General features: G+C 33.8%; 1 protein-coding gene across 22 annotated transcripts in view; it reads right to left on the reverse strand.

Moving 5' to 3' along the window:
* PPIP5K2 (diphosphoinositol pentakisphosphate kinase 2) overlaps window positions 1-23,569 on the reverse strand; it is an 83,242-nt gene that overhangs the window by 20,388 nt on the left and 39,285 nt on the right. For all 22 annotated transcript variants that reach the window (XM_017651425.3, XM_073233315.1, XM_037011929.2 and 19 more), the window contains 7 exons: window positions 20,569-20,710; window positions 19,413-19,636; window positions 8,477-8,604; window positions 7,799-7,913; window positions 4,069-4,176; window positions 3,858-3,974; window positions 1,259-1,426 (listed from right to left, as the gene is read on the reverse strand). In XM_017651425.3, the coding sequence (XP_017506914.3) occupies window positions 1,259-1,426; window positions 3,858-3,974; window positions 4,069-4,176; window positions 7,799-7,913; window positions 8,477-8,604; window positions 19,413-19,636; window positions 20,569-20,710 (1,002 nt within the window). The remainder of the gene's footprint in view (window positions 1-1,258; window positions 1,427-3,857; window positions 3,975-4,068; window positions 4,177-7,798; window positions 7,914-8,476; window positions 8,605-19,412; window positions 19,637-20,568; window positions 20,711-23,569) is intronic.

The following is a 23,569-nucleotide window of genomic DNA, read 5'->3' on the forward strand; positions in this document are numbered from 1 at the left end:
TCTCAATTTTCTGAAATTAAAGATACCTGAACATAACTCCAGGCTTCTCACTTTTAAATTAAGCTATAATAGAGCAAATGATATCCAACTCTACAATTTTAATCATCCTCTTTTATAATTAACTTAAAGAACCACACTTTTATAATTACCTCAAAACCATAACTAGTATACAATTTCTATTATAAAATTACAACAATCTTATTGTATGTTTTTAGATTGATGGATGTTTTTCTTATACATAATTGTCAAACTGGGGCACATATATATTTGAAATTTGAGAATCATAAAGCACTATGTTTGTATAATTTGGGGCTATAGAAATGAGCATAATTCTTTTTTGTTGCTATTTATATTCTTATTCACAAATAGCTAGATAATGTTATACATAATTCTTAAGAGTTGGCATACTTAATTATCAACAAAAAATTTATTTCTAATGAAAATGTTGCTGGTTGTTTGTAAAAGTTAATTTCTTGCTTTATACTTTTAAACATTTAGAAAACATTTATAAGCACTATCAGAACTGAGAGAATCATCCTATAGGGAATATAGATAACCCCAAATAAAATTATTTAAAATATAAAAATGTATATAGATGTTAAAGATTTACTTAACAAGCTGCATTCTAACTATTCAACTTTCCTTTTAAATATTGTTTTAGGAGTAATTAAAATGCTATTTTTTTAGGAACATAAGAATTAGCCTAAGTTACTTAACTGTTGATCTTAATACAAAGGTAAGGTTTTCGGTTTTCAACTGTATCATCAAGTTTTCCAATTCCTATACTGATTTTTGCAATCAGGCTAACAATTCAGAATTTCATGTTTTAATCTACATGCATTGGAATCAGTTGTGGCTAACACATTTCCAGCAATTCCCCTCTACTTTTAACCAAAAATTATTCCCGATCCATTAAATCAGGCTTAAAAAAAAAAAAAAGTTCTCTGTTAGAAAAACTAAAGTGATAGGACAAAAAAACCAAAAAACAAAAATGGATCAATTTTTAGAAAGGCCTTATTTTACTACTTCTATTCAACTTTGTTATGAAAACTATACATAAAGCCTCAAATTCTAAAATTAATTTTTATCTTTTCTAACTGCCTCTAAAATAAAAAAAAATATCATTTGAAGTAATACAATTGACAACTAAAAATGTTAGGTTCCCAAGCTCCATATTTAAAGCTGTATTTTCTTTTCTGTTTTACTAAAATATAGTTAGTTTACTTTATGAAAAACATGCTCTGACAAATACACTCACTTCGTTTGTAGCCATCTTTCTAGATCTGGGAAGTGGAGACTTCCTGTGTATATGAATTGGCTCTGACACCATAGGTTTGAACAAAATCACAGCTCGATCAGTCTCATCCTTTTTAGAAGCATGTGGCTCATCATCACCATCAATTTTAAAAGATCTCCTGCCTTCACTCTGAGGGCAAAAATACAATATATAAAATTCAGACTAAACAACAGTATCTTCCGATGAACAAGTTCAACCAATTCATATAGTCAACTGAAGTACATATATAATATACAGAAGTCTGATTATTTACGTGAATTAAAATTAACTGAATTCTTACAACAGTGTAGTATTATTGTGGGTATTGTAAGACAGATGACAGAGTTTCCAACTTCAAGAAATACGTATCTCTTGAAGAGAAATTAAATAATAAAATGACAATGAAAAGGCATATAAAACAAAGGGTTTAATTAAATTTCATCAAATGCCCAAATAAATAAGCAATAGTAGCAGACAGTAAGAAAGAGTATATATGAGTTCTGATATACAGCAATGTTATCAACCTGAGCACAAACTAAAACTGCATCTGAATTTATAAATTTCAGAATATTTAAATTATATTTCAAGTATTTCCAACAAATGTGATGATTGCATACATAATAACCATCATTCACTGACTCACTAAATGTTTACTAGGTTTTTACCATAAACCAGGACATGGATGATTAAGATACAGTCCTAGACAGGAGATAGACAGATTATAAAATTTTATATCAAACATCCGTCTATAAAAGCATGGGTAAATGGAGGCACAGTCATATATTAAACACATTTTAAAGAAATAAGAATGGGCAAACTAAAACTAAATACAATTATATCAATGAATCTCACAAACATAACATTAGCCAAAAGAAGCCAAGCAGAACTACATAAAAACCTTCATCAAACTAAGGGGTTTAGCAAATAAAGAACTTCTTTAACTAGATGATGGGTATCTAAAAACTTGAAACAATCATTATAGTTACTAAAAAACCACTGAAAGACAAGAGTGTCCACCATCACTAATATATTCAACATTTTACCGGACATTTGTCATCATTCAGAGATATGATCATATACATAGAAAATACAAATGACTATATATTGATAAATTATTAGAATGAGTAACAACATGTAGTAAGGTTGCTAGTTATAAAATCTTCATACAAAAGTGAGTTAACATTCAGTATGACATAACAAACAAAATGAAATGAAAATAAGCCATTTATCATAGCATAAAAAATATAAAGAATTTGAGAATTAATCTGACAAAGAAGGTACAATACATAAAAAAATCTTAATTTTATCAAAAAGAAACAAGGACTAGCTAAAAATATCAGAGATATACCAAGTCCTAAGACTAGAAGATCCAATACTGTGTAAGTGTTGTTTTTCTCCAAATTAATCTGTAGAGTTTATGTAATCTCAATCACAATTCAAAAAAGTTCTCTTTGGAACATTACCTTTTGCTTTAGTTTAAGAGTGAGTAAGGATGCTTAGTATCAACACTTCTATCCAACACTGTATTGGCCTAGCCAGTCGCACTTCATAAAAAAGGCGAATCCAAATGGCCAGTAAACACATGAGAAGGTGCTGATCCTTACTGGTCATGAGGATAATGTAAATTTAAAATACGACAGGATATCACTAGATACCTCCTAAAATACAATGTCAACATTGATCATACCAAGTGCTGATAAGAATATGGGAGGTATCTTTAGAAAATTATTTATATTTTCTAAAGTTGAACATATGCACATATGTTCACTAGACGTGTATAAGAATGTTCATAAAAGCTTTAACATCACAGCCTGACTATAAACAAGAGAAATGAACATAGTGGAATAGATTAACACACTGTACTGTGTTTATTTAATGGAATCCCACATGGCAAAAAAAATGAAGAACAGAATGGCTGAATGTCACAAACATAAAAAAAGAAGCCAAACTCACTCTATATCCCCAAAAAAGCATGTTATTTTGTGGTTTCATTTATACAAAGGTCAAAATTAGCCAAAGTTAATCTATGGTGCTAGAAGTCATGATAGTAGGTATCTCTGGGGAGAAAACGGAGAGATTATGATATTGAGGGGACATAACTGGGTCTTCTGGAATGATGATATTGTTCTATGACCTGGCTGGTTGTTTAATAATTGTGTTCACTTTGTGATATATCATTAAGCTATGATTTAGTACTTCTATCAATGTTATAATTTAGTAAAAAAGTTTTAAACTAAGCACATATTTAGTTCTGTAAAGTTACTGTAAGGATTAAATTGGGATAATTCATGCCAAGTGCTTAGCACAGTGTTTAGCATGCACTTGTCTGCAGCTAACCAAAACCAAAAACTATTGTTATCCACTCCAAATACTGATCTTAAAAATCCACAAAAAATTCTAAATTAAAGATAAAATTCTAATAGGCCCAAAATGTTGTCTACCCAAATCACATATAAAGAAATTTAAACCATTTTGCTACTTAGTAGCTAAGATTTATGGTACACAATAGACAATCCTTCTGGAAACCTCATGAAAATCTAGAATTGTAGTAATCAGGCAATGAGAATTTCATCTTCATTACCTCTCTTGAAGCTGGCCTATATCCATAGCCAGATGGTAAATTTTTGTCTTCTTCACATCCTTTGGCTCCTGGACTAAAGTGCAATTCAACATGAAAGCGTTCTTCTGAGGAAAGATCCTAAAAAATATTATAAAACATTTTCAAAATGAGACACTTCAAGCTTTTTTTTTTTTTACTTCTGGTAACGCACATAAATCAAGAACTCTGTTACCTTGTTAGGATCTTCATAAAGCATGATAACAATCTGAGTCATGTAATTGAGTTCATTGACAACATTTAAATAATCCATAGCTCGTTTCCACTGTTCATCCTTTGATTCCTGAAAAGGCACATGGTAAGCATTTGTCACACTGCATTACTTGAAAGTCATTTTATTTTCCTTATGGTAGTTTGTTTAATCCTGAGTGATATTACACAAATAAGGTAAGGTAAATACTGATAAGCATGATCTTTCAAAATTACTATGTTTAAGTCTCAGTAAATTACTTCAGCTTAAGTAAGTTATTTTAAAAGTTTCTTACTAGTAGTATTAGAAACTCTTGTGGTGACTTTTTTTTAATAGCTTACAGAAAGTAAAATAATCTCCTGAAATATGATACCCATTGTTGAATTCTGAGGATAAGGAGCAGCTGTTAATGTTAAGTCCCAGAGTACTAGTATAGTATCATGCTTCATAAACAGAATACTATTCTATTAGACTAGTGCTATTTTTTTCCCACCATCATAGATATAATACATACCTATTAGTAAATATCCCTCATTACAATGCAGTAATATTTTAAAACAATCAGCAGGCATATGCAGATTCTATGAATCTTATAATTTCCTTCACCGTTCCTTCACCTTCATTCAGACCATCATGGGTCTTTAGAAACATGTAATCATAGAGCATCAGAACTGAAAAGGATCTTAGGGAACATTTACTACAAGCATTCGAAGTAGAAAATTCTATCTGAAAATGTAAAACTACTCAAAATACAAAGTCTATAGTCAAAAGACAACAGAGCCTACTTAGACCCTATATCCATAATAGATAATTTTCCTTCATCTCATATGTATCGTAAACATCACAAATACATAAAAGTATCCCATATGTTTGTATATAGTAAGAGTATCCAATATTTTGGACTTAAATATATAAAATGCACCTTGTTTTAAAAAATAAAATGATACACAAAAGCCCAAACTTACAAGGCCACATGCTAATCGCTTGTTTTTTAAAAAATGCAGCATATATTCCCTTTTTAAGTTTGGACATTATATATGCCCTGAGGAAGTATCCTCTTTTTAAGTCTTTGGAAGAGTATAGTTAAATTAACACCATGTAATTTTTGTAATTATTCTTAGCTTCATTTTAACAAATGGCTACTCACACCTCTAAATGCACTGATGCCAAGCCATCTGAGCAGTCGACATCTCATTTGTACATTATTACTTCTATTACCAATCCCTAAAGTGTCATTTTCTTTATCTTTTCAAACACAAACTCTCTGGGAATCGAATCAAAAGCACTGCCTCAGCTGTCATTCATGTGTTGGCTTCCCCATTCCACCCCTTTAGCCCAAACCTCTGTCTTCACAAACATACTATTGGTCATCTTCATGTGACTGGCCTACTAGTTCCTCAAACTCAAGCTGTCTAAAACTACTCATTACTTCCCTTCCAATACTTGATCTTCCCCCAACATGTTCCTTATCCCAATGAATGGTAGGGTCATCTAACAATTGCCCCCATTAGAAATATGGGAATCTTTCCCCGACTTCCTTTTCTTTCTCACTCCCCATAAGCATTGGAAGGGCCTCAGGGGAGCATTAGTGAAATGCAGAAGGGACTGAGGAGGTTGTCGGTGAGGGATTACAGGAAGAGAAGGGAAATATTATTGGAAGCCATAGGAAAAAGAACCCTTCCTCTGTAGTGGCATAAAGTGCTGAAACACTGTAACCTAGAGATAGCAAAATAGGAGCTGTATCTAATGAACCCAATGAGCTAGCTATGGAGATTTCCAGGAAAAAATTCTTCTCACATAGGACAGAGATAAGCTACAGGGAAACTGCTAATTATAAAGTGCCAAGGCTTGGTGGGTTCAAAAATAAACTGTTTCTTATTCTCAGCCTCTCCAGAGACCAAACACTACTATAATTAAAAGGTGGCTTCTAGGAAGAAAGGAAGCATAGGGATCTCTTCTGGATGTGCTTATAAAATCACCTGCCAGGACCTTAGAAAGATTTAGGGAGGTGCTTCATGGACTTTTCAAAGACATAAAAGACTTCTTCAGGACCTTAGGGTATGTCTCTCAGATGCACAGCATTAAGCAGTAAAGACTGTTGAGTCCTGTCCCTCCACAGGCACACAGAGAGGCCAGTGGAGAAAAAGGCTTTTCCTTAAGGGATTTGTAGATAAGATTTGTTTAATGAATTAGATTATAAATTATTCCTTTTTAAACAACACTATCTTGAACTAAAAATAAATAGACCTATGGATCTCTAAACTGCTTCGGGCAGGAAGCAGGTTAAAGAAAACAACTCAGCTGCAGACATGAGCAGCTTCTTATGGAAAAGGAAGGGTGACCCCAATGAAGCGATCAAGAACCCAAAGTGTGAAGCCGTGAACCACTACAAACGACTCCCTGGAGGTGGGACAGAGCCCTGATTAAGGAACGGGCAACAGACACCTAGGCAGATTTCAAAATTTCTAGTGACTAGTAACTGTGGTGTAAGTTCTGATTCCCCCTTTTGAAAAGGTTACATACAGCAGTTATCCTATGCCTATCCCATCACTGTATTTTGGGCGTTTGAAAGACAGAAAATCGGTCTCTTTAGTTCACAGGTCTCTGAATTGAGACTGAGTAGTTTTAAGCACTCAAAGAGCTGTGCCCAAAGTGTGCCATCCACACCTGGACCTCATGTAGATAATAAGATCCTGGACGTCAAGTTTATGCTGTAATTGTATAAGACTGGGGGAATATTAGTGGAGAGGGAAGTGAATTTTGCATGTGGAAGAAATGTGCATTGTTGGCCAATAGATATACTGTGATAGATTCTATTTTTCAAAGATGGCCACCATCATATATCCAATCCTAAGTACTTACCTTATAATGTGACAGTGACACTCTGCTCATCTAATAATGCGGGTCTATTCCTCTTCCCCTTGAACCTGGGTGGACTTCTGTTACTGCCCCAACTAATAAAGCCAGCAGAAGCAATGTGATGTGACTCCTTAAGTTAGGTCATAAAAATGCCTTGTTCTAGCACTGTGTTCCCTTAGGAAGCTCACTCTTGGAACTCAGCTGTCATGTCATGAAGAAGTGATTACAAGAAGCCAGATGCAGGTATCTTGGTCAACAACCCCAGTGAGGTCCTAGCTGACTTGACAGCGAGTATGAAGCATCAGACATGAGAAAGAAGCTGAGATGATTCAAGGCCCAGCCACTGTCTAACTGCCACCTCATGAGACCCAAACTGCCTAAGTGATCACAGCCATAATAAAATGTAATTAAGCTGTAATTTAAGCTGTGAGTGATAAAAGTAAATAATAAAATAATAGAAATTAAAATAAAAGAATAAAACAACTGTGGTAAAGTAAATAAACTTTGGTCTGATTCACTACTAACAGTATTAAAGAGGCACAATGCCCACCCAAACACCAAATCCTTTCTAACCCCTAAATAAGTCAAATTCATTGGCTTCTCTCTACCTCACTACCACCAGCCTATAACATCACATAAAATATTTTCTATCCTTATTTGCTTAAATGGATCTTCTCTGAAGGAAAGAGTACATGTCTTTATTTCCAACATCTAGCACAGTGCTTGATACACAGTAGACCCTGGACAAATGATAGTAAATGATGAATTATTAAAATTTCACAGTAAAAACTGGTGTGATCTGATTAAATACAAGGAAACATTTGTTAAGTAGATTGGAATGACTTATTCTACTTACATTGCATAAGGCACCATAGCGAAGAATGGATAGTAGAGAATGCACATGACTTTCACTAGTGAAATATAATCTGGTACGGACATGACGTTCAGGAGACAGAACACCTCTGGAATACCTAAATGAGAAGTAGGCAGTGTTAAAACGTAACCATATAGTAAAAACTTACTAAGTACTGAAATTATTTTAAATTGCAATTCAATCTTATTATAAGTAAAAGACAGCAATCAGGTAAACTTATTACTCTTCCAACCACAACTGAGGAGTTATCTTAGTAGATATTCCTCTAACATAAAGATAACTAACTGGGATGTCTGAGATTAGTCAAAGAACAGCTAATAGTCAAGTTCACTGAAAACAGGTCATTTTAGCTCCTCTACTAGCATAGCGCTAAAGAAGCTCACAGATGTTTATGCTCCTGAATGCGGTGCACACTGATGATCCCATGTAAATGATGACACTATTCCCCTTTCCCTGTTCACCTCAAGTTTTTTTTCCCAAATTGGAAACATAAAGAACCTTGGTTGGAAGTTAACTATTAGGAATACTGAGGTAATCCTTAGTTCCACAGTGCATCAAGTAACACACTACTGATTTCTTCATAAGAACATTAAAATGTAATTCAGATTCGGAGTATGAAAAAATAGATGCCTGTAGATTTAAATAGCAGTAGTCTCTTACACAGGATGGAGTTTATTTACAGTGTCATCATCTTGTGTCCTCTGAAGGTCTGAGCGGATCTTTCTGACTAGAGGAGTGCAGTACCCTTTTGCAATCTCCAGTTTTTCAGCTTTAGTTATACCATATTCCTAAGCAGAAAATACATATCAGAAAAAGGGTGTAATGACAAAGAGCTCTAACAAATGCACTGCTAAGTTAAAGAATTCTAGTGAGGGAGAAATAGCTTAACTAAGCCTTTTTTGAACATTATACAACTCGTAGTCTACATTTTTGGAACTGCAATGTATTCCCAAAACTGTTAAGTATAATTGGAAGGATTACTTTTTGGGTGAAATTGAAAAAACACGTAATTTCTGAAGAGTGGAGGATGAATGGATAAACGAAACCTTAATAAATAGTAGTTCAAATCAATCGGAAGGTTTTAAATGTAGAAACAACCCGACGTGTAAAATGTTGAAAAGAAAGATTGGTGGAGGACACAAACACTAAAGCACAGAATGTCAGTAAATATAGGCAAAGAAATATATATTGAAACCATGCGGTTTTGGTTTATTCTACTATCAAAGATTAAACAGGCTAACATTATTTAAAAGTCCTTGGTCAATACTTTTAAAGTTTTAATTAGCGGCGAGCAAAAGCTACCATGAAATTATTAAATTTAATGATGTCTATAATCATGATGAGTAAATTTATAATGAGGAATTAGAATCTGAAATGTTAAGAGAACAAAGAAATTGTGGTAATTGTAATACAAACTATAGTTCAAAGGGTGTATTAGAAAATGACCTGATATGAGAAGATGTGTGTGTGCAGACAGAAAGAGATGGGGGCAAAGAAAGAGAGCAGAAAGTAGAGTGCAGGGGGCCACACAGAGGGAAAGAAGGGAGAGGAGAGAGGAAAGAATTAGGCATACCCTCGCTAAGGTCATTCTGGAATACCTCGGTTTAAAGGCTACTTCTGGTATCATATACTTCTGGATGGTAAAGCATCAGCATGGATAATGGATCTCAAAACTACATAATAAAGAAAAGACTGACTGCTTACAGACATAAGACCTATGAAAAATGGAACTTCTTAGGATCATTTACCTTAACCTAAAGCTAGGTTGGTTTATCTTACCAATATAGTTTACTATGAATTGGGTATGAGAAAGTGATATATATGTATTTGTGTTATGTATATGTAAACAAAAGGAAAATGTTCAAATTAAAAATCATTATGGGAATTCTTCAGATGTTATTTAGTGAGGTGTGAGGACACCAGCATTCCCATACACTGGCCATCGGCAAGAAAACTGGTAAAAGATTTCTGGCACTATGGAAACAATCTAGAGTTCATGTAAAGAATGAAAAAAATTAAAGGAATCCAGATTTCCAAGTATGAGAAAATGGTTAAGTAAATTATTATTACATCATACCATTCAGCCATTAGGAATAATCTCAATGTAGCTTTACTAATATGGAAAAATTTACTGATGCTAAGTGAAGGGAAAAAAATCAGGTTGTAGCATAGTATTCCTTGTCCCATTTTTGCAAAGAATACACTTGCTATACATATGAATTTATGAGAAAAATTATATCTGCATGAATTTGAAGGACAAGGCCTTCAGGAACTTTTTCCAAAACTCTGAAATGTTTTTCACTAGTTGATAATGTCATACTGATTTTTTTGCTATATTTACATTTTCTAATTTTACAAGAAAGATATACTACTTTTTTAATAAAGAAATCTTTCGGGATTAAAGATGGTGGCATGAGAGGTGAGACAGAGGCTTCCTCCTAAAACCGCACATAATATGAAAATATAATTAATACAACTAATCCTGGGAAAGAGGACTGCACCAGACTGCATACTCCTGGAGAAAAGAGCAGACCTCATGGAACAGGGTAACGTACCAAAGCTATTGCCCAGCAAGACCCAACCCCTTCCCACACCCCAGCTCACCAGCGGGAGGAAGAGAAACTGAGTAGGGAGAGAGTGGAGGCCTGGGACTGCTGAACACCTAACTCCGGAGATCTGTTCTGGGAGCACAAACTTACATTTCATAGTGCTTTCATGATACTCTCGTGATTACGGGGTTGGAAAACTAACACAGGCAGAATTCCTGGAGAGACTAAGATTCCAGCCACTTGTGGAAAGCAGGGATCCATATCCCGCTGCTCTGGGACAAAAGCTTATACCTGTGTGCTCAGCCCACTGGTTCAGGCAGAGGAGACAGGTATAGCAGCCGGGAAGCAGGAAACAGCACTTTCCTCCCCTCAGGCACCAATCCCACTTCCCTGTGACCCCTGACATTGCTTCAGGGGCTGAGGAGCTCCAGAGAGTAGAGGTTTTGGACACTAGAAGGTGCCATACACAAATATGAAATGCCAAAGGAACCTGGTCCAGAGTAAAATTAATATAACTCCTGAGAAAAATGACATGGACCTCATTACTCTTCCTGAAAGGGAGTTCAAAATAAAAATCATCAACATGCTATGGAGGTATAGAAAGATATTCAAGAACTCAGGAATGAATTCCGGTTGGAGATTCAATCATTGAAGAGCACAATGGAGGGTATTAAAAGCAGGTTGGATATGGTGGAGGAGACAATAAATGAAATAGAAACTAGAGAAGAGGAATACAAAGAAGCTGAGGCACAGAGAGAAAAAAGGATCTCTAAGAATGAAAGAATATTGAGAGAACTGTGTGACCAATCCAAACAGAACAATATTCGCATTATAGGGGTACCAGAAGAAGAAGAGAGAAGGGGATAGGAAGTGTCTTTGAGGAGGTAATTGCTGAAAACTTCCCCAATCTGAGGAAGGAGATAGTCTCTCAGACCATGGGGATCCACAGATCTACCAACACAAGGGACCCAAGGAAGACAACACCAAGACATATAGTAATTAAAATGGCAAAGATCAAGGATAAGGACAGACTGTTAAAAGTAGCCAGAGGCAGAAATAAGATCACATACAAAGAAAAGCCCATCAGGCTAACATCAGACTTTTCAGCAGAAACCTTACAGGCCAGAAGGGAGTGGCATGATGTATTAAATGCCATGAAGCAGAAGGGCCTGGAACCAAGATTACTTTATCCAGCAAGATTATCATTTAAATTTGAAGGAGGGATTAAACAATTTCCAGATAAGCAAAAGCTGAGAGAATTTACCTCCCACAAACCATCTTTACAGTCTATTTTGGAGGGACTGCTATAGATGGAAGTGTTCCTAAGGTCGAATAATTGTCACCAGAGGTAATAAAACCACAGTAAAGGAAGTAGAACAGCTAATTACTAAGCAAATGCAAAATTAAATTAACTATCCCCAAAGTCAATCAAGGGATAGACAAAGAGTACAGAATATGATACCTAATATATAAAGAATGGAGGAGGAAGAAAAAGGAGGAGAAAAAGAAAAGAACCCTTAGATTATGCTTGTAATAGCATATTAAGTGAGTTAAGTTACACTCTTAGATAGTAAGCAAGTTAACCTTGAAATTTTGATAACCACGAATCTAAAGTCTGCAATGGCAAGAAGTACATGCCTATCGATAATTACCATAAATGTAAATGGACTGAATGCACGAATCAAAAGACACAGACTTACAGAATGGATAAAAACACAAGATGCGTCTCTATGCTGCCAACAAGAGACTCACTTTAAACCCAAAGATATACACAGACTAAAATTGAAGGGATGGAAAAATATATTTCATGCAACTAACAGAGAAAAAATCAAGAGTTGCAGTACTTATATCAGACAAAATAGACTTCAAAACAAAGTCACAAGAGACAAAGAAGGACATTACATAATGATAAAGGGGTCAATCCAACAAGAAGATATAACCATTATAAATATCTATGCTCCCAACATAGGAGCACCTAAATATGTGAAACAAATACTAACTGAATTAAAAGGGGAAATGGAGTACAATGCATTCATTCTAGGAGACTTCAGCACTCCACTCCCTCCAAAGGACAGATCAACCAGACAGAAAATAAGTAAGGAGACAGAGGCACTGAATAACACATTAGAACAGATGGACCTAACAGACATCTACAGAACTCCACACCCAAAAGCAGCAGAATACACATTCTTGTGAAGTGCACATGGAACATTGTCAAGAATAGATCACATACTAGATCACAAAAAGAGCCCTTTAAATTCAAAGACTGAAATTGTACCAACCAGTCTCTCAGACCACAAAGGTATGAAACAACAAATAAATTATGCAAAGAAAATGAAAACTCCCACAAAGACATGGAGGCTTCACAACATGCTCCTACATAACCAATGGATCAATGGCCAAATAAAAACAGAGATCAAGCAATACATGGAGAAAAATGACAATAATAATTCAACACTGCAAAATCTGTGGTACGCAGCCAAGGCCATGCTAAGAGGAAACTATACTGCAATACAGGTCTACCTAAGGAAAGAAGAACAATCCCATTTAAGCAGTCTAAACTCACAGTTAATGAAACTAGAAAAAGAAGAACAAATGATGCCTGAAGTCAGTAGAAGGAGGAAGATAATAAAGATTAGAGCAGAAATAAATAATATCGAGAAGAATAAAACAATAGAAAGAATCAATTAAAGCAAAGCTGGTTCTTCGAGAAAATAAACAAAATAGATAAACCCATAGCCAAACTTATCAAGAAAAAAAGAGAGTCTACACACATAACAGAATCAGAAATGAGAAAGGAAAATCACTACGGAAACACAGAAATGCAAATAATTATTAGAGAATACTAAGAAAAAGTATATGCTAACAAACTGGATAACCTAGAAGAAATGGACAACTTTCTAGAAAAATACAACCTTCCAAGGCTGACCCAGGAAGAAACAGAAAATCTGAACACACCAATTACCAGCAAAGAAATTTAACTGGTAATCAAAAAACTACCTAAGAACAAAACTCCTGGACCAAATGGCTTCACGATTGAATTTTATCAAACATTTAGTGAAGACCTAATACCCATCCTCCTTAAAGTTTTCCAAAGAGTAGTAGAGGGAATAGTTTCAAACTCATTCTAGGAGGCCAGCATCACTCTAATACCAAAACCAAGCAAAAACACCACAAAAAAAGAAAATTACAGACCAATATTTCTGACAAACATAGATGCAAAAATACTCAACAAAATATTAGCAAACTGAATTAAAAAATACATCAAAAAGATCATCATCCATCATGATCAAGGAGGATTAATTCCAGGGATGCAAGGATGATACAACATTCAAAAATCCATCAACATCATCCAACACATCAACAAAAAGGACAAAAACCACATGATCCATAGATGCTGAAAAAGCATTTGATAAAATTCAACATCCATTCATGATAAAAACTCTCAATAAAATGGGTATAGAGGGCAAGTACCTCAACATAATAAAGGCCATATATGACAAACCCACAGCCAACATAATACTTAACAGTGAGAAGCTGAAAGCTTTTCATTTATGATCAGGAATAAGACAAGGATGCCCACTTTCCCCACTTCTAGTCAACATAGTACTGGAGGTCCTAGCCATGGCAATCAGACAACATAAAGAAATAAAAGGCATCCAGATTGATAAGGAAGAAGTTAAACTGTCCCTGTATGCAGACGACATGATCTTGTACCTAAAGAATCCACTCTAAAACTACTAGATCTAATATCTGAACTTAGCAAAGTTGCAGGACACAAAATTAATACACAGAAATCTGTAGCATTCCTATACACTAACAATGAACTAGCAGAGAGAGAAATCAGGAAAAAAATTCCATTCACAGTTGCATCAAAAAGAATAAAATACCTAGGAATAAACTTAACCAAGGAAGTGAAAGACCTATACTCTGAAAACCACAGGACATTCTTAAGAGAAATTAAAGAAGATACCAATAAATGGAAACTCATCCCATGCTCATGGATAGGAAGAATTAATATTGTCAAAATGACCATCCTGCCTAGCAATCTATAAATTCAATGCAATTCCTATCAAAATACCAACAGCATTCTTCAATGAACTAGAGAAAATCATCCTAAAATTCATATGGAACCATAAAAGACCTCGAATAGCCAAAGCAATCCTAAGAAGAAAGAATAAAGTTGGGGGAATTATGCTTCCCAATTTCAAGCTCTACTACAAAGCCATAGTAATCATGACAATCTGGTATTGGCCAAGAACAGAACCATAGACCAATGGAACAGACAAGAGCCTTGATATAAACCCAACCATATATGGTCAATTAATACATCATAAAGGAGCATATAATGGGGAATATAATGGGGAAATGACAGCCTCTTCAACAGCTGCTGTTGGCAAAACTGGACAGCTACATGCAAGAGAATAAAACTGGATTACTGTTTAACCCCATACACAAAAGTAAACTCAAAATGGATTAAAGACTTGAATGTAAGTCATGAAACCATGAAACTCTAAGAAGAAAACATAGGCAAACATCTCCTGAATATAAGCATGAGCAACTTCTTCCTGAATGCATCTCCTTGAGCAAGGGAAACAAAAGCAAAAATGAACTCATGGGACTACATCAAACTAAAAAGTTTCTGTACGGCAAAGGACACTATCAACAGAACAAAAAGGCATCCTACAATATGGGAGAATATATTTGTAAATGACATATCGGACAAGGGATTAACATCCTAAATATATAAAGAACTTAAGATGCCTCAACACCCAAAAAGCAAATAACCGTATTAAAAAATGGGCAGAGGATATGAAGAAACAGTTCTGCAGAGAAGAAATTCAGATGGCCAACAGACACATGAAAAGATGCTCCACATCGCTAATCATCAGGGAAATGCAAATTAAAACCACAATGAGATATCACCTCACACCAGTAAGGATGGTCAGTATCAAAAAGACTAAGAACAACAAATGCTGGCAAGGATGCGGAGAAAGGGGAACACCCCTACACTGCTGGTGGGAATGTAAGCTAGTTCAACCATTGCAGAAAACAATATGGAGGTTCCTCAAAAAACTAAAAATAGAAATAGCATTTGATCCGGAAATCCCTCTCCTTGGAATTTACCCAAAGAATACAACTTCTCAGATATATGCACCCCTTTGTTTATCACGGCACTTTTTACAATAGTCAAGATATGGAAGCAACCTAAGTGTCCATCAGATGATGAGTGGATAAAGAAGATGTGGTACATATACACAATGGAATACTATTCAGCCATAAGAAGAAAACAAATCCTACCATTTGCAACAACATGGATGGAGCTGGAGGACATAATGATCAGTGAAATAAGCCAGGCGGAGAAAGACAAATGCCAAATGATTTCCCTCATTTGTGGAGTATAACAGTGAAGCAAAACTGAAGGAACAAATAGCACCAGACTCAGAGACTCCAAGAATGAACTAGTGGTTACGAAAAGGGAGTGGTGTGGGAGGGCAGTGGCGAAGGAAGGAGAAGGCGATTGAGGGGTATTATGTTCAGTCACATGGTGTGGGGGATCATGGGGAGAACAGTGTAGCAAAGAGAAGGCACATAGTGGATCTGTGGCATCTTACTACAATGATGAACAGTGACTGTATTGGGGTATGGGTAGGGACTTGATAATATGGTAACCACATTGTTTTATCATGTGAAATCTTTATAAGAGTGTATATCAATCATACCTTAATAAAAAAAAAAAAAGGAATCTTTCCCTTCAACACAGTGACATTTTGTTCATCTGCCACCACCAACTAGGGGCAAATAATTAACTGTTAGAAATCCAAGTTCTCATATGTAATTACAATATTTCTGCCATAAAGGAACTGATTAAAACACCAGATGAGACTATTCGAAAGCTTATTAAGTGGTGATATTTAATGACAGTGTCAGTGCACTTCTTATGGAAAATGCTATTATAAAGAATCCTGTTTCATAAAGTACAAGTAACCAATGAAATTTCAATGAATGTGTGCTAATTAAAAGAATTTAGTATCACACTTAGTCTTTAGATGTTCTTATCTACTGCCATACCATCATGACTATTTTGAAGTATCATTTTTAAACCAGGGCTTTCTGAGGATGGAGACTGGTTGAAAAGTGAAAAGTTGATTCTATCATAGCAAAAATACCTATCACAATTAAAACTAGTTTAACTGTTAAGATAACTAGAGGTAATAAACCATGTTTGTAATATGTAAGCTTAAATATGATGAAAATTATGTAATACACATAGCACAGATATAAGAATCAATTCAATGTAAAAATGGAAATGGATATTTTTAGAGGCATAGTAATACTGAAGTACATCAGAACATAAACATTTTTTCTTACACAGCAATGCTCTCTTAATTTAAATAAGTCAAAATTTTACATTACTGACTGAGTCATCAAGTCTCTAAGCTTGAAATACATTTACTCCAGAACTAAGTCCACAAAATTTTCATTTTTTATGACAAATTAGTTTCATTACAATTACTAAAAATATGCTTATAATTTTCAGTTATTTGTTCAGTGATTGAAAATGCCTTCATTATGTCCATGATTGTGGATTTATGAAGGCTAAAGTAACAAAGCAAAATAGTACTTAACGATCTGAATTCTACCTCTATTAAAAAAGAAGACACCCAATTTTCTGCCACAATAATGTATATTATACCAAAAAGTGAGGGAGGTAAATCCCAAATTGTCCTCTCCTCAATTTATAATTTCAGAACTTCAGAAAGTCATATAAAAAGACTTTTACTTTTAATGTTGTAAATCTACCAAAATTTAATTACGAATTTACCAAAAATAAGACTTTGATTCCTAGAAGTTGGGCATAATATTGTCTGAAGAATCCTAAGATTTCAAAGAGAATTTATCCAAGAAAAATAATTTTGGAGATGTCTTCAAATAAGTTCTCAGACTGTTGAAAAAACTTAAAGTAATTGCATCAAAAGACAACTATTGTTAATAGAGACTGAGAACAGCTAAGCGTGATGAATTACATTAAAAGATGCAAATGATGCCTCAAATCCTTCTTAACTGTCCTAATCTTTAGTGTTTCTTCTAATTGCAATACTTTAAAAAAATCATTATAAATATTTAAGTTACAAGGAAATGGAGAAAAATTTCTTCAGCTATCTAAGCATTATACTTGAAATACATATATAATGAAAACAGGAGAAATCGTCTTCTAAAACCCAATTAGCACTTGAGTATTCTTTTGAGCCCAACTCTTAGAAGCCAATTTTTCAAGAACATTTAGTATATATAACTGAGAAGTAAAGGCATGAGATTAAATAAATCATGCATAATGCCAGATACGATGAAACTAACAACTCATTTGTGTATTTATTTAGCCACTGATAGGTGATCATTTAGATATATTGGAAAACTACTTTGGAAAATGCATATGGCCACTATATATACTTGAGAGTCATATATACAGTTTACCTATTACAATGTATACTTTTAAATAATCTTTATTGTAAGAGTAAGTACAACTAAGATGCATAGAACCTGGACTAACGTCAAAGAAATCCAAAACAATGAAAAAAAATCAGGTCTTATTTTTGCTTCCAATGCGAACTAACACGTGTACCAGAATTAATGGTAACCATTCTTCCAGAATCACATGAAAAATTTAGATGAATTCTTCATCTTGAATTTCATAACAAAGATGAATGTTGATTCAGTAGCTTTATTAAGTTATAATCAAATCAATGTTAGCTCAGTAATATCTGTTTATATCAGGTGGTTAAAACTGACTTCCACAGAATCTAGTGTTCACTTTGATAGCAATCTTAAAATATCTTGTATGTTATAAAAATAAAATATTTTGATTTGTATATAAAATTTCTCCTTTGCAGAAATTTTTTTACAAAAAATCTTTTCCATTTAGTAAATGAAAGAAGTGTCAGAGAAGTTTCCTAAATCTTAAAGTAAGGCCCAAAGACATTCTTTGAGATATTTTTATCCTTTTTAAAATAATTCATTTTGCAAATCAGATTCATACAGTACACCTAAAATTGTCCATATTATATATCTGGCCAAGAAAATAGTTTTTCTTTCATGCTAAAAGAACAAGCTCATCTTTAATACATATAAAAGTAACTATACGTAGGTTGTGCACTGTCTGAATTCCCTGTTTTTCAAAGTCTATAGTTTTTCCTGGACATTCTGTGATTAGGAAGGGACACTGATATTATTTTATCCAATGTTATTATGACTATTTTTAGTGAGGCTACTTTTGCTCATAATCTTCATACTTCCCGTATATTTTTCTCTTCTTTTTAACTATGGTTCATAGTTGGAATGTCTGTTCTACTCTAATTTCCCCTTTACAATATCCAAATAATCTTTTAGTAATTGAGTTGAAAACAAAACCCCAAAGGGCATCTGGAACTATTTTTTTCTAAAATATCCCTTATCTCAACTTGTTACCTGCCTTCTTATTGTCAATCTGATTCTCTGCTTAACTGAAGAGAATTCTCTGCTTAATTCAATTATTTGAATTCTGGCTATGCCTTTTATTCTCCTATAATGAAAAGACCCATTGACCTTCTCACCCACAATAACTACTTACATATTGACCTCTAAATATTTTCCAAATACTTACATGTAAAGTAAAAAGACTTGCAAAATCTATGTACGGCCCACAAACACCTTTTTCTACCACTCCCCACACATTCTATAGCATAGAGCTGGTAGCTGTACAATAGGTACTCAATGAATACTTAGGAGATTTATTTATTCCATCCTGTTTTCAGGTGTCTTGTTAGTATAGTATTGTTCTTTAGGAGAGTTAATTCTTAAATTTAAAAAGGTCACTACACTCAAATCTATTAGAAAATCAAATAATGATTTAATATAATGTAAGTTTAAAATACAAATTCATAATTACATTCCTTTCTAAATTATGAGCATTACAGACATGAAAACCAACTATCTTTTATCCAGTGATAGACATTTTATAAGTGTCTCTACAATACTCTTAAGAAAATTGATTCCCAGGTGTTACTTACCTGAGGGATAACAATATCTGCTAATGCCTTTGAAAGCCTATATAATTCCATTGTGTTTTCTAATTTCAAGGAAACATTATGCTGGACATCATATTTTATACAGTCATATATGTCAGGGATTTTACTAATATCATATCTTCCATTCTTTGTTTTAAAGTCTTTCTCCAACTTGGACCATCTACGCAACATAAGCTCTAATGTTTCACTATGGTAAAGCTGAATATCTGAAACAACATAACACTTTTAGTATTTAAACTTAAAAAACTTAAAAATCATATTAAGAGAACATATTATAAAGTGGGTAATTTAGAAACTTTTTAAAATGTCAAAGACAAAATTGTTAAGAAACCAGGAAATGTTACCATAGTCATTAATTATTAAAAACCATATACTTCCGAGACTTGAATAAAGGTATAAATACATGGGTTAGGAACTGGGTATATAAATGACCTTTCCTTATTGTTACACACTTCAATAATAAGAAAAGAAAAACATCTATTATAACAAAACTCTTTAAGCTAATACATTTTTCAGTTCTGAATTTTAAATACTATTAGAGTCACATACTGTCACAGTAGAAAGTATTCAGGAGGAAGGAACCTTAGAAATTAAACAGCTCAAAGGATCCATTTTTATCAGTTAAGAAATCCAAGATGCCAACGTTCCTCATATTACTAACCAAGCTAGTCTCAGATCACCTTCCTATTGATTGTTCCTTCTTATTATGCTGCCTATTTGCTGCCTAACTGTAAGGTACTGCTACATAATGAATGAAACAAGAATGTTTTTAAGCAATAATATTGTAGTATCTTAGTATGGTAGTAGTGGGTAACCCTACACTTACCATGGTGAGCACTTAGTAATATCTATAATTATCAAGTTACTATATTGCACAACTGAAACTAAATTAGTAATGTATAGCAACTGTATTCCAATAAATAAGACAAAAGAATGCTTTATTATTTCTTTTATGCTATCATGGGTAAAAGAACTATAACTTAGCTATTATTCTTTTGCTGGATATATAGTAACTCATACCTAGATATAATATGAGAGGCTTGCCTTTTATGATTGGTGCATCTTATTTTTAAATGTTTATAGTAATTGGATAGTAATTTTTACTTGTTTTATGCTCTAAGGAAAACATAATATTTACCTGATGATTTGGGTTCCTCCATTCTATGTCTTATTTGAGAAGTCAAACTTTGTATCAAAGAATAAACTTTGTCGCAGGTCTTCACAGGATTTTTAATTAAATGCATTGATTTGATAAGAGAAATGCTTCCAGATGGAGTAAGCTACAAATGAGTAAAGTATACATTTTATATCTGGTAATGCCCAATTGCTGAAGAGAACAATATAAAAAATTTTCCAGTAGCTGGAGAATAATTCCATACCATAACTTAAGATGACCCCCGAAATACAGTAATAAGATTGAGGAGGAAGTAAAACCTCAGAACTTCATGTCAAAAAAAAAAGTAAATGTTAGCTATCATTGGACTATCCAGAGAAAATTTAGCTGAAGTACTCTTACAGTGAGATTTTAATCTAGCTTATGACAAATGGCCAACTCATGTGCAAATATGGCTCTAACCATGTGATATATTATTTAACAGGTAATAACTCTAAGACTCTAATATTATGATCTTTTTCCAGATGAGTTACTTAACACAGGTTAAGCAACTTGCCCAACATCAAATCATGGGTATGTGAAGAGTGGGATAAAAGAGCAGGTTGTCTGTCAATGGATATGGAGAAAAGGGAACCCTCATGCCCTATTGGTGGGAGTGTAAATGGTGTAGCAGCTATGGAAAACACTGCAGAGGTTCCTCAAAAAATTAAAAATATAAAGACCACGTGATCCAGCAATTCTACTTCCAAGTATCACCCAAGGAAAATGGAAACATTAACTTAAAAAGAAAATGGAAACATTAACTTAAAAAGATACACACACCCTTGTATTTATTGCAGCATTATTTATAATAGCTAAGATATGGGAGGAACCTAAATATACACTGATAGATGAAGAGATAAAGAAGATGTAATATATACACACAATGGAGTATTACTCAGCCATAGAAAAGAATGAAATCTTGCTCTTTGACAACATGGATAGATTTAGAGGGTCCATCCCATTATGTTAAGTGAAATAAGACAGAAAGACAAATACCATATGATTTCATGTATATGAAGAATCTAAAACAACAAAACAAAATGAATAAAAAATAAAACTCAGAAATAGACTAAAAAATTTAAAGAACTGGTGGTTGCCAGAGGGGAGTGGGGTGGGAAGATAGGTGAAATTGGTGAAGAGAGTTAAGGGGTACAAATTTCCAGTTCTCAAATAAGTAAGGGGATGAAAAACAGCCTAGGGAATATAGCCAATAATACTCTAATAACTTTGTATGGTGACAGATAGTAACTACACTTATTGTGGTAAGCATTTTGTAATGCATGTAAATGTTTAATCATTCTTTATGCTGTACACCTGAAATTAATATGTCAACTACACTTTGATAAAAAAATGTTTTAAAAAGCAGTTGGTCTGGCTACAGAGCTGGTGCTCTTCACCACCATTTTGATGCCTTTGTGATGAGATTTTTCCATGTCAACAAAAGCCATTAATGACAAACTGGTTTCAAATTCCAGTTCTGACACTTAGCTTGGCAGGTTATTTAACCCCATCAAATAAAAAAAAGAGTGTAAAGTTGAATTCCACTTCTTGTTATGAACTAGGTAGTTTGGAACAATCTAACCACTGAAGATGAGTAAAAATCCTGGGAAAAGAATTTCTATACTTTTGCTTTCAACTATCTAAGAGATAATACAGTAAAGAATTATGGAACCAAAATTCATAGGTCAGGGATCCTCACAATTAAGGCTTTTTTTGCTCTGGAGATGTCTATTCATCTTAAATAGACAGCAAGGAGTGGAAGAGAGCTTTAATAGCCTGATTAGGGTAAAGGGACAAAAGTGAATTCCAGGGTTCCTAAAGGTGGACCTCTAGTAAACTCTCTAGTTTTCAAAAAAGAGGGTGAATCAGAAGCAAACCAACCTACCAACAAAGTGTAGACCAGGTTCAAGTCAACTGTTGGCCCAGAAAGATCTGTTTTGAAACTGGGTTAAGGCAATCCTAGATTGCTATGCCCAGAGATGTATGGCAGGAACAAACAAAAAAACCTTACTGGAATATGATAATCTTAAACTCAATTTATTTCCACAAATAAATAAAATACCCACCCATAATTAAAGATATTCAGGCACACAACAAAGCAAGACACCATGAGTGCGAATCAGCAGAACAGAAACCAAAAACAAAACCAAAGTGACTCTGGGCATTAGAATGATCAAAAATTTTAAAATGGAGAAATTTCCTGTATTCAAAATAAAAATTGTAAACTCATCAAGGAACTGCAAACTTCTGAAAAATGGCAATGAATCATACATTAAAAAAGAAGCAAATAGAAATTCTAGTATTGAAAAATACACTGGCTCAATTTAAAGTACATTAGATACAATAAAAAATAGATTTAGCAAATTGAAAGACTGGTTAGAAGATTTTATCCAGATTAAAGCACAGAGACAAAAGGATGAAAAAAAATAAATGTGTAAGAGAAAGTTCCAAAAACACACACATATATATATATATATATATTTGGAGACCCAGAAAGAAGTCACAGAAGCAGTATGTTTAAAAAGAACTTTCCAAACTAAAAAAAAAAACAAAAACAAAAAACAAAAAGCTTTCCCAAACTGAAACTACAGATCCTGAAATCCTAATAAATTACTAGCAGGATAAATTAAAAAGCAATCTACAATCTAGATATACAAAAGAAAATTGCTAAAAACAAAAGTGAAATAAAATGTGAAAAATGGCCAGAAGGAGGTATTAATAAAGACTGCCTTCAAAGGTGCAATAATAGATCAATAGCTGACTTCTGAAGGGAAACACTGGAAGCTAGGAGGTAGTGAAATATCTTCAATGCAATGAAAGAAATAAATACCATCTTAGAATTTTATGCCCTGTTAAAATATCCTATAAGAGTAAAGTTAAAATAAAAACCTCTTCAGACAAACAAAAAATAATTCATTACCAGGAGACTGATACCAATGGAATTACTATATTGTTATTTAAACATAAGGAAAATGATCTTAAA

This window comes from Manis javanica, chromosome 1 (assembly GCF_040802235.1).
Source record: "Manis javanica isolate MJ-LG chromosome 1, MJ_LKY, whole genome shotgun sequence".
Classification (NCBI taxonomy): Eukaryota; Metazoa; Chordata; class Mammalia; order Pholidota; family Manidae; genus Manis; species Manis javanica.